Source organism: Myotis nattereri, assembly GCF_964212035.1.
Source record: "Myotis nattereri genome assembly, chromosome: 4".
Taxonomy (NCBI): domain Eukaryota; kingdom Metazoa; phylum Chordata; class Mammalia; order Chiroptera; family Vespertilionidae; genus Myotis; species Myotis nattereri.
Genome location: NC_138079.1, coordinates 40,871,761 through 40,884,610, shown reverse-complemented (window position 1 = coordinate 40,884,610; position 12,850 = coordinate 40,871,761). Strand labels below are relative to the sequence as shown.

General features: G+C 41.7%; 1 protein-coding gene and 1 pseudogene across 2 annotated transcripts in view; both read right to left on the bottom strand.

Annotated features, from left to right (window-relative positions):
* Window positions 1-12,850, bottom strand: part of IQGAP2 (IQ motif containing GTPase activating protein 2) — a 268,671-nt gene that overhangs the window by 83,259 nt on the left and 172,562 nt on the right. The window contains exon 12 of the mRNA XM_081088634.1: window positions 6,857-6,981. Within this exon, the coding sequence (XP_080944760.1) occupies window positions 6,857-6,981 (125 nt within the window). The remainder of the gene's footprint in view (window positions 1-6,856; window positions 6,982-12,850) is intronic.
* LOC308518055 (UBX domain-containing protein 4-like) lies at window positions 8,134-12,174 on the bottom strand (annotated as a pseudogene). The gene is made up of 3 exons: window positions 11,966-12,174; window positions 10,209-11,498; window positions 8,134-8,212 (listed from the first exon to the last, which is right to left on the bottom strand). The product of its transcript is annotated as a UBX domain-containing protein 4-like (transcript).

Below are 12,850 nucleotides of genomic sequence, written 5' to 3'. Positions count from 1 at the left end.
TGACACCAAAACCACAAACAACAAAAGAAAAATTGAAATGCATGGGATGTTATAAAACTTTAAACTTTTGTGCTTTAAAGGACATCATCAAAGAAAATGAAGACAACCTACAGAATGAGAGAAAATACAAGTCCTGTATCTGATTAAGGACTTGTATACCTTGTACACAGGTAGGCCACATATACAAGTAACTCTTACTATTCAAAGGAAAAAAAGAAAATTCAATTTAAAGTGGGTAAAGGACTTGAATAGACATTTCTTTAAAGATGGTACACAAATGGCTAATAAGCACATGAAAAGATGCTCAATATCATTAGTTATTAGCAAAAAGCAAAACCCAATCCCAATGAGATACCACTTCATACCCACAAACCATAACAGGTGGTGTGAGGATGTGGTGAAACTGGACATACATTGCTGGTGGAAATGGAAAATGATACAGTCAGTTCCTTAAAACAGTTAACACAGACCACCATATGATCCAGCAGTTCTACTTCTTGGTATGTACTCAAGGGAACAGAAACCATATGTTCACACAAAAGCTTAACATGAATATTTACAGAATGAGTATTCATAATAGTTAAAAATAGAAACAACCCAAATGTCCATCAACTGATGAATGAATAAACAAAGTGTCTACCCATAGAATGAAATATTATTTATCCTAGGAAAGAATATGAAGTATATTGAAATGTGATACAACATAGATGAACCTTGAAAACGTTAGGCTAAGTGGAAAAAAAAAATAGACACAAAAGGCCACATATTACATGATTTTATTTATATGAAATGTCAAGAACAGGAAAATCCAGAGAAACAAAGTAGATTAGTAGATTAAGGGATGGGAGGCGGGGATATTAATGGTATGAAGCTTCTTTCTGGGGTGATGAAATGTTGTGAATTTAGACAGTGGTGAGACAACAAGATGGTGGTGAAGTAGGTGGAGGTTCACACTCACCTCCTCCCAGCACCATATCAGATTGCAGCTAAAGTACAGAAAAATCAACCAGAATAACCATCTGAAGACTAGCTGAACAGGAGTCTTTTAACTGTTATACAACTTTTAAATACATAAAAACAATAAAAAGGTAAATTTTATGGTATATGAATTATGTCTCAATGAAGCTGCTATAAAAAAGGGGTTAGCTTTACATACAAGTAGCAGCAGGAATGCTAATTTCTAAGGCAACCCTCACTTAGACAGTGGATGATGGAATCACAGAATACCAGTGCTGGAAGAATTTAATGTAGAGATATACAGGGGGAAAAAAAAACTGAAATGCAAACACATTTGGATATATATTCTATTCTTTGGATTATTCTACTTCACCACTCTGTAAAAAATGCCAAAACAGAGAGTTCCAAAAGCAAACAATTCCCTACAGTGTTAGAGTGAATTTCCAGGTCAATATAGTCCCAGTGATGTTCAATGGAATGTTCTGTGACGATGGAAATGCTCTGTATCTGGGCTTTCCAATACAGAAGCCATTACCCACACGTATTAGGCCATTAAAATGTGGCTAGTGTAAGTGAAAAACATAATTTGAAATTTTATTTAATTTCAGTTAAGATACCCATACTTTCTTGGAAGTATAGGAAAACTCCATAGTCATGCATGTTTGGGGATATTGTTAAGGTTCAAGTATGGCTACTGAATGCCATTGTTTCAGTAATGCCACCTGGTAAGATAACACCTGCAGCCCCAAGTCTTGGAGGTACTAAGGGAAGAATAAGCATTCCACCAGTTGAACCTTCCACCATCTCTACCTTAGCATAGGATCTTAGGACACAGACTATAAGGTCCAGGAATGGAAAGCACAGAAACCAAGCTATGGAATCTGGAGAGTTTTTGAAACTAGCAAAAGGGATCCATTTGGAGGTCATTTCTCAATACTGCCTTGTTATTAAAAATAAACTATCACCCAGTCTTATAAAACTATAGTATGTGTACAAATATGTGCATACATGTGCATATAAACATTGTACACACACACATATATACTAACGGGGCTTTTGCTTCCCAGCTTAGTGCTGATGGACCAGAACTACTACAAAACTTGAACGTAAACAAGCAGCAAGCTTAGAAAATAAACATGCTTAAAGCCAAACTTATTACTTCTTATTGTGTCAGTTACATATCTTTCAACCAAAACAATCACGATTCACTTTAAAAATGTGATATGCTATGAAACAGAATACGTACTATTAATTTTTAATGAGTATCTGCATCTTGAGATATTTGAAATTAAAGTAAAATACTGAGCTAAGTATCCCCCAAATAGATGACTCCATAAATACCACCTTGCTAAGAATGGAAACAATTATCTGGAGGATGGAAGGGACAATCTAAAATGATTAGAAATTATTCCTGATTATAGTACATACTTAAATATGTTTGAAGAAAAAGTAAAAGTACTTTCCTAACATGCAGGTTACATTATCTCAAAACGTTGGAAGAACTCAGGAAAGTCTAAGCACTATCTATATACAAGGTATCATCATTTGAAAAAGATCCTCACCTGAGGATATGTTTTTTTTATATATTTTAGAGAGGGAGAGAGAGAGACAGAGAGAGAGAGAGACCAGGAGGTTGACTTTTGTATGTGTCCGACTGGGGATCAAACCCACAACCTTTTGGTGTATGGAACAACACACCAACCAACCGAGCCACCTGGCCAGGGCAGGCATTATCATTTACCCTGTTGCAGTTATGAACTGGAGAGCACAGACTACTTCATTTCATTCTCTGGACACCTACCTTGGGTAGACTGTTCTAAATCTTTTAAACACCCCATCCAAAAAGCATCGGAATGACACTGTAAGAATGTGGGTTCCCATTGGCTGCTCACCTGAGGATGAGTGCATGCCAGCTGACTTGATTGAAAACACCTGCTTAAGTTTTGTTTGGCATGTTTCTAAGACTCAAGCTGCTGAGGTCATAGTAAATGACCTCATAGGAGCTGAGAGACCTACGCAGCAGTCCCCCCCCCCCACTGTCTCCCCCCACCCGCCCCCCCGCCAGGGCATCTGTATCACTGCCTCTGTTTATAAATCCAGGGGAAATCCCATTTTAACAAAGACTGCTGAGCCTCACTCAGTTCATGGCCCACTTCCTTAAGTCATCATGTGAGACTATAACATCTCGCACGAGAATGTGGGCAGAATGAGGGAGTGGGCAGGAATTCTCTTAGAGGTTGTGTATTTGAGACAGCAGAGGAGGTACCCTACAAAGAATGGTACCTACCAAATGTAAAAAGCAATTCAAAGAAGAAAACTTCCTTGTCTCTGCTACATAAATGCTCCTCTGGGGCTCTACGGGGAACAGTGAACTTTCTAGTGAGAAACCAAGAGAGCATCCAAGTCAAGAAAATGCATTTAGCAGCTTCTCCATTAAACTCGCCTTCTACATTTATCACTTCCCATTAGCTGCATACCTTATCCACATCACAAATCAGTCAGAGGATGAGACCTGAGAGCACGAGGCAAGGGTGGGCTGGGGAGAGTAAAGCACGTTCAAGATGTCCATGAAAAATTCTCAGCGTTTTCAGATGATTTAATTACTACACTGTAACATTCCTGCCATGGAATACACAATGGTGTATTTTTAAACTTTAGCTTTTTAAGCAATCACCTAAATATATGTTATCAAGCTCAATACTTAAAATAACTTTAAAAACACCTCATTTTGACAGAATAACAGAATAAGCCAAAAGAAAGAAATTAAATGTTCTGTATTAAACTCCTCAAATACTAGAAAGGAAATATGATATAGAATATCTGAAATAACTCTGCTGGTTATTGCATGTGCCCTTCATGACAAGATGTTTAAAAGAAATATGATAGTGGCCATGTGACATATCTCATGGAGAATGACAGTATTCCAGTTTAACTAGAGAAATGTCATACCAATCCAAAGAGATTTTTCTTTAAAAATGATAACCACCTACAAAAGACCTCTCTCTTTTGAAGTTATACACAGGTTACTTTTCCCCCCTTTTCCTGATAAAAGTAAAGGCTCTTAAGATATTCTGGGACAAAAATGGCGTTCCCTCCCCTTTGTAAAATCAAAGTCAAGGATGAGAGTAAAACTACAATTGTTTATCACTGAGAATTCACACACCTTCACTTTCATAAGCAACACACACTACAATCACCAAAGCAGAACTGGACTTCAGGTATTGTCAGAAAGAATTGGGGGAAAGTTATGGAATACTATTCAGCTGTAAAAAAGGAAATCTTACCTTTTATGACAGCATGGATGGACCTGAAGAGTACTACATTAAGTGAAATAGGTCAGAGAAAGACAAATACCATATGATCTCACTTATATGTGCAACTTAATAAACAAAAATAAATGAACAAAACAGAAACAGACTCAGATACAGAGAACTACTGTCAGCTGTCAGAGGGGAGAGGGGTTAGGGGACTGGGTGAAAAGGTGAAGGGAATAAGCAAAAAAAACCCCAAGATACCTCATAGACACAGACAGTGTGGTGATTACCAGAGGGAAAGGGGGGTGAGGGGAAGTTGAAGAGGGTAAAGGAATAAATGGTAAGGGGAAGAGCCTTGACTGTGGGTAATCCTATATAATAAAAGCCTAATATGCTAAGTGTCTGGTCATCCAGTGACTGGTTGACTGTTCAACCAATCAAAGCGTAATATGCTAATGATATACTAAGGTCGCTCAACCACTTGCTATGATGTGCACTGACCACCGGGGGCAGACAGTCAATTGGTCAACCAGTCACTATGACGTGCACTGACCATCAGGGGGCAGATGCTCCAACCGGTAGGTTAGCTTGCTGCTGGGGTCTAGCCTATCAGGACTGAGCGAGATGGGCCAGACATGCCCTGGAGGCCTCCCCCGGTCCCTCCCTGGCCCCGATCCTGCACTGGGGGGAGGGGGGAAGGCCACGATAAATAGCTACAGACTCTGTAAGAATTCATCCAGGCGGCCATGCCCGTACTCTTGTGCTATGAACTTGCACAGCCATAAGGAGTGGCCCAGACCCAGCAACATTTCTTAAACTTAAAAACCTGTAAAGTGCGCTTCCAAGAACTTGGGTGAAAAGCTGACACTAAATGTGAACTGCTGAGGCTATGGCAGCTCACGGAGGCCAATGCAACTGTCAACACCGTTGGGGTCCTGTGGCCTGGCCTGTGCCCTCTCACAATCCGGGGCCCCTCGAGGGATGTCAGAGAACTGGCTTCAGCCTAATCCCGCAGGCTACTCCCCAGGGGAGGGTGCCAGACACAGGGCTATGGATGGCGAGCACTGCTGCAGGCAGTTGCAAGCCTCTCCTGATCGGGACTGATTGGGTGCAAGCCCACGGCAGGCGCAGTGGGGCCGGGATAAGTGGGAGCGGCAGGTAGGAGCTGCAGGCAGCATTGAACTGTGGGTTTTGGCCTGATCCCCACAGGCCACCCCGAGGTACCCCACACATGCACGAATTTGTGCACCGGGCCTCTAGTGAATATATAATACAATATGCAGATAATGTATTATAGAATTGTACACTTGAAATCTTTATAATTTTAATAACCAGTTATCCTAATAAATTCAATAAAAAAAATTTTAAGAGTGAAGAAAATAAAGAATTGGGAAAAAGCTAGAAAACAAAGATGAGACATGATTCTTTATTCTGCCTACCCAAAGAGTCCATCCTTGGGTGGCATTAGCCAAAGCACTCAAACCATTGGTGCAGGAGACTCCAAGTGCTATAGCGGGGGATCAAGGAGGAAGGCTGAAAGGCAGAGGGCTGGGGCACTGAGCTTTGTAACAGGACACAAACACCAGGGTTTTGTTTTGTTTGTTTGTTTTAAAAGTATTTTTTTTTTTATTAATTTTGTAGAGGAATGGAGAGGGAGAGAGACAGAGAAACATCAATGTGAGAGTGAAACATGGATTGGCTGCTTCCTGTACACCCCCTGCCAGGGATCAAGCCCCAAACTGGGGCATGTGCCTGGACTGGGAATTGAACCAGCAACCTTTTGGTGCACAGGACGATGCTCAATCAACTGAGCCACCTTAGCCAGGGCTGCTGGTTTTTATGATGGAAAAAACTGCTTTAAGCTTGAATTTGGTAATTCATGCTACAGAAATTAGTGAATAACTGATTGCTAAAGTTACACAGCTCCTTATTCCCCACTGTTTTTATATGCAAAAGGCAAATGATAAGGAAGCAGCTGACACTCAAGAAAGCATGTTTCAGGGCATAGCCTCTTGGGACTGCCCGCTTTCATGCTCATAGCTCATAATTTCTAGAAACACAACAAATCACCATGACTTCTGATTATAAGGCGACAGTTAGATTATGTTCCAATTTCTTCCAAGGGCAGGAACATGTGTCATATTTCAGGAAAATGTCCAAATGAAAAGTCAAAATAAAGTTAAGTGCCTAAACAACTGAGTTATGTAGAGCAGTCAACTGTGAAGTGTCAATAAATAAAAGTTATTAGGACCCCTATGTATGGCTGTTGTTGTATTTTTTTCATGTATAGGGCGTAATGTCACAGGAAGGCCATAGCATCCTGCCACCCGTGAGGAGTAAGCCCAGGTTGCTGTTGGATGTGTTATACACAGAGGAGCCATCCTTCAGGCGCTCTGCTCTCTCCACACCCCGCTTACATGTATTTTTAGCCTGTCCTTTCATGTCTTTTTATATATTTTTATAATGTTATAATATGTTGGTACAATAGTATAAGCATACAATTTACATATAAATACACGCATACATGTTAGAGGAGTGTGCTTTCATAGGGTTCCATGAGCAAAATCTGTAGCCCTAATCTAGAGAAGGTGTCGGGACACCTTATTCTACCACTATACTAGAGAAAAAAAATATTCCATACTTACTGTCATTTTCTTCTTGAATTTGAATATTAACCATATCAATACAATTCTGAATTTCATTCCAGCTTAAGGTCTCTTGCCCTTGGGACAAAATGTCCAGTTTAATGGAGAGTAGTTCATCTGCATAACTGTGGAAGAGAGAAGGATCATGACACTAATAACAAAAAGACATTCATTCTTTGTTCAAGTTAAGCCTCTTATATTTGACACGAGGGGCCAAAAGTGTTTGTTAGGAGGTGAGACAAAGAGTAGAAAGGCAACTAAAACTGGCGCGCAGCTTTGTCAACATACAACAAGCTCACGTATGCTAGTGGTGTTCTTTTTCTTAGAAATACTTTATGCACAAATGCTGTTTCATGAAAGTTCCTCAAAACCCAGCTTCGTACCTAACTCAGGCAAAACAAAACAAAAATAACTTAGATGTCCTCAAGCCTGTGATTTTGCTTTTTGTCTAATTACTAATTTTCTTCCCTTTTGCACATCTTGGCTCTAAAGGACCATGGCCCTCAACCCTTCCATCAAGCGTTCTTTTTATTACTCTTGTTCCTCCCACAATGTGAGCTGCAAGAGTCCTTTCTACTGTAACCCTAACATAGCTGGGTTACCCTGAGATTTAATATGCCTATTGAGGAATCAAATAAAATGCAAATGTAGTTCCAGAAAACCCTGCTAAATGACACACATCTTCACTATATGTTTTCTTGAAGAGGTGGTGCATGAGTTGATTCAGAATATCTTAAAGTCCCTCCTCACCTGTCCACTGCTCCTAAGGCTTCAGAGCAACTACTCAAAACCCTCGTGTCCCCTCCCGGCCACGGCACTCTCACACCTCAGTCCTGGCCCCTGGCCTTCCTCACTCAGCGGAGTCCTCTGGAAAATAGAGTTTGGCCAATCACTCCAGTTATTGTTCTTATCTGGAGAAATTTTACAGGAAAAGACACCCATCTGGATATATTACTAAGGAACTTTCATTTCTCAATACTCAATTTTCCTATTTAAAATTTATAGAACCAGTGTTAGATCCATAAGCTAACAGGAGCCAGTCTAGCCCAAAGTAATGACATGCAATAGTTTAGCTGGCTTTTGCATTACTCCAGGGAAATAAAGACCAATCCTCTATGTGCCTATTGATTTACTATGCAGTTGGACTTCTGAATAGCACCTGCAGATTTCCTAACAGAGGTTAAAGAATGAACATTGCATTAGCCTGAAACTGTTTTCTTGTTGTGACAAATTTTCTTAAAGTTTTGCATGCCTGCCTGAATCTTTCATTGGGCTCCTTATTCCAGCCCCTTAACCGTGGACCACCGGTTGGCGACCACTGCTCCAGATGACACTGAGGTGTCTTCCACGGAGTAGCTTGAGAGAGAAAAACATCATTCAAAATAGGAAGCAGTGGCGATGATGCATTATCTGTCGCCGAATGAGACATCCCCAGATGCAGGCCTGAAACTGGTTAACTGTCACGTGTGAGATTTTCCCCTTACCAAGAATTATAAGCCTATGAAGATACTCTGCATCAGTAGTAACATATAATACTGAGCATAAAAAAATATGGATAAATGGCAACTCCCACTAGTTAGCATCCCTTCTAAAAAAGAGTGCAGAATCCTTGTGGGTATCTCACATGCTTAATATCTAAATGATAGTCCAGTGGGAATAAAATGAGGAAAAACACAGAAAAAAATGGCAATCACCCATCATTTCTTTAGTAATGAACCAACACTAATCAAAGGGAACCGACTTTAGGGGTAAGACATAGCTCCGCAGGTTTTTCCATCTGAGCGTTAAAGGCATGAACTCTGGAAAGTGCTCTGCAGCTTACCCCACCTCTCTCAGAGCTCTCTTCACCATCTCCCATGAGCCAACTAGTAACAATATATTTCTAACAGACTGGGAAGTTTTGAGATTAAAATTCCAATTGAGTTCAGCAAATGTTTATTAAACACATACTATATATAAAATATGCTGCAGGCATCACAGGGATATTAAAATGAACAAGATGCAGCCTTTATACTTCAAGGAGCTACCAGTCTCGTGGATAAGACAACAAAAACTCCAAGGAAGTTTTTCAATAGGAAGAATTAAAATTTTATTTTTGGTTCCAAGACTGTGTTCCTCACCACATGATGCTAATTCTCAGGAGATATGATATGACATTAGCCAGGGTGGGAAGAAGCATGGAAATATTCATGGACGTATAATCCATGGTAGGCAGGGCCTGGCAGCTCCAATACCGTGCCAGCAGACAGGTATGTTCCTGGCGGTGAGAGGAGCACACACAGGCGGAGGCAGCTAGAAAGTACAGTGTGTTTGGACCCAGCTTGGCCGATCGGCAAAATGCAAGGAAAGATGCACCTGCAGCTAAGGGCAGAACACGTTTAGAGTGAGTCTGTTCTTAATTCAGACGAGAGCTGGGAACACTTAAACACAGAAGCATTGTAAACCCAGCTACATTTTAGGACATTTAGTCTGGGAACAGCACATGCCTAGAGCCATGCCAATCCTACATCACTTTTTTGAGAATTAGACAAAAGAATCTTTCTGGGAAAACACAGTCCCAAGGGGGGGAGCCACGATAAATAGCTACAGACTCTGTAAGAATTCATCCAGGCGGCCATGCCCGTACTCTTGTTCTATGAACTTGCACAGCCATAAGGAGTGGTCCAGATCCAGCAACATTTCTTAAACTTGAAAACCTGTAAACTGGGCTTCCAAGAACTTGGGTGAAAAGCTGACACTAAATGTGAACTGCTGAGGCTATGGCAGCTCACGGAGGCCAATGCAACTGTCAACACAGGAACCAAAGTGGGCCCTGAAACGCAATCGGTATTGGGTCGTCCAGGTGACCCAGAAAATGCTTAAATAAAAAAGAATTTTTTTATTTAAGATTAAAAACTATAAGATTTTGCTTGCAGCTGATGAGCGGAAAGAGAAAAATAAACCATTAATCACCTGACTGGCTAGTTAAAATGCTCTAACTTAGAGTCAAATTACTCCATGCCATATCAGTTACTTCATGTGGACTTAGGAGTAAAATAGCTCTAAACAAAATGTATTATCTGAGAGCACAGGGCCAATGGATATATGAAATACTGAATAAGAAAACTGATAAAGGGAGGTTGTGGCAGCTCTTTTGATTCTTTAGGTTTCTAGCAGTTGGTTACTATATGCAACGGAGTTACTATAGCAGTGAGTTACTTTATCTCTTGACTTGTCTGAGTTAAACAACTTTAACCCACTAAGCAGGAATAAAGAGACATTTTATAGATTGGTTAGAAGACATAAAGCAGTCCCACTTCTCCAGTAGAATTTTAGTTTAATTAAACCATATAAGAAACAATGATCACTGCACCTAATGTACTTGTCACACCACACCTGTTGAGTAGAATTTCCATCCCAAATGTTTTCATCTTCACCATCATCTTGGGCCCCTCAATCTATGTATCTTCCCCTCCTTTTAAAAAATCTTCCCCCCATTTCTCAAGCACTCTCCTTCTGATGCTTACCCCTGAATTGCTAGCCAATGCAAGGGTTGAAGGTTCCCAAGATGCTGTTCCCACTGAGATCCATGCAGAGGAAGGATTACTGAACAACAAGTTGCTAATCAATCCCCAGATGGCAAGGAATGGCAAAATACTCTCCCCAACAGTGTCCAAAAGTCTGCACTGGAAAATGTACCAGGGATGTAGCTGGCCTTCTTACTGGGCAACAGTCCCACTGGCGCACTGGGGGCAAGTTTCACATCCAATAAATTCTTTTTATACACTTCTTTGGTAAGCTCTTTCCTGGGAAAATGGTTGCTATTGAAAAATTACAATAAATGTTGCCAACAGCCTGTGCAGCAAACTGCCTTTCCTCTTCTAGAGGAGCCTCAGAAGGGAACTGATTTGTAAAGAGAGAACCACCAGAAAGATGGAATTGAATTCTTGCAACTTTGCTTCCTTCTCTTGCAGAAGCGTCCCTCTTAACTTCCGGTTCAGCCTGTGTAGCCAGCAAGGCAGCAGCGTTAGAGCTTCTACTTCTTCCCGTGTACTTGGAAAATGGGTAGCTCTCTGCACGGGCCAATGCAATCTGATGTTTTGTATGCTCTCCAGCTGCCCTATCTTCTTTCTGACTTTTCCGTTTCTTTCCTCGAACATTCTTTTTGCTAATTCCTCTTCTTGCTTTCTTTTATACTCCAACATTTCTTTTCCAGTTTTTCTCCTCTCCATTTCCTTCTTAACCTCTCTCTGTGTTCTTCCTCTTCCCTTCTCTCTTCTCTTCCTTTCGTCAAGTGTCTGGGTTGGTCTCTGCTCTGGCAGTGAGGTCCTCCGCTGGTCTCTGATGTGAACACCCACTAGGTCCTGAGACGGAAGGGCATGGCTGGATCTTTCTCCTGTTGCAGAATCTGAGTTTGTAGCAGAAGCGGGTGGTGTCCCACAAAGCTCCCCATTTCCGGACTGAGAGTTTTCGGAAGTGTTGTTAGGTTTGAATGAGCTGGACGGAGTAGAGACTGACCTTGTTGACTGGCTGCCATCTGCCATTGAAGTTTCTCCTTTTAATGAGTGCATCTGCCAGACTTTGAATTTTGGTAACAAGTTCATCTGCAGAAACACTTCCTTCTATTACTGCCAAGGGAATTCTACTGTCTCCAATAAAGAAACTAGGTGAACCAGCCCGTGTGGCTCAGTGGCTGAACACCAATCCATGAACCATGAAGTCACTGGTTCGATTCCCCATCAGGGCACATGCCCAGTTCTCAGCTTGATTCCCAGTGTGGGGGACGGGCAGGAGGCAGCTGATGAGATGATTCTTCTCTTTCCTCAATGTTTCTCTTTAATCCTCTCCCTCCCTCTCTCTAAAAATCAGTTAAAAACACTTTTTTTAAAATAAAGAAACTGGGTGGAATGCATACTAGAGCAGGGGTGGGCAAACTTTTTGACTCGAGGGCCACAATGGGTTCTTAAACTGGACCGGAGGGCCGGAACAAAAGCATGGATGGAGTGTTTGTGTGAACTAATATAAATTCAAAGTAAACATCATTACATAAAAGGGTATGGTCTTTGTTTTTTTTTAGTTTTATTCATTTCAAACGGGCCGGATCCGTCCTGCGGGCCGTAGTTTGCCCACGGCTCTACTAGAGGATAGATTTGTGAAAATTGTAGGTAGGCTGTACTTTTGGTACTGACTTTAATAGCAAAAAAACTGTTTGAAGATGCTTTTGTCACTTGCTCATCTTCCCAACTTGCAGCCATCACTTCCCATGAACACCATGAAGACTGTGCGCTCCTCTTGGCCAACAGGATGGCGGCCAGGATGGCGCCCTGGAACCACAGCATCCTCCACTGGTCCTAGGTGCTCACTGCATGTGTTGTCCCCGTGGTCCCGGAGTTGGCCCTCCCTCCCCTTTTCCCCTTCATGGGACCCCGCAGCTCTCCATCCCACCTCTCCACCTCACTTGGCACAAACGCAAACCTGTCAGCGGCCTCCTGGGACACGTGCAAGTGGGAGAGCTAGGAGTGCACCTAGTCACATGACACCACACACCAGGGTTGGCAGTGAGCTCCCTCAAAAATTTTTAAAAATATTATTAAAACGTAAGAATACTTGAACTCTGAGGCCGAGGCTGTATCTGTAGGCCCTAGTTGAAAACCACAGGTGTAAAAGTGGTTCTCAAATGGAATGTGGGACTCCTTCCTCAATGGGTTATTTGTCAATTGGGATGGGGAAAGAGAAGATTTTTGAAAATCAAAATGGGTGATTTGGAGGGAGGGGGGACTGTCCTTTAGAGGGCGTGGCCAGGGATGCTAAATCTGTGGGACAGCCTTGACAATTCTCTCAGCCAGATTCCCCATGAGTGCCCCAGTAGGCTGTTAGGCTTCATGAGGAAGTGACCAGCTCTGTCTTCTACTCCAACTCTAAGAGAGAGCAGAGCAAAGCCTGGTTAGGTAAGAATAGGGACAGATAAGATCTAGGAAGACCAATCTGGAGGTTATTATATATAGAAGCAAAAGT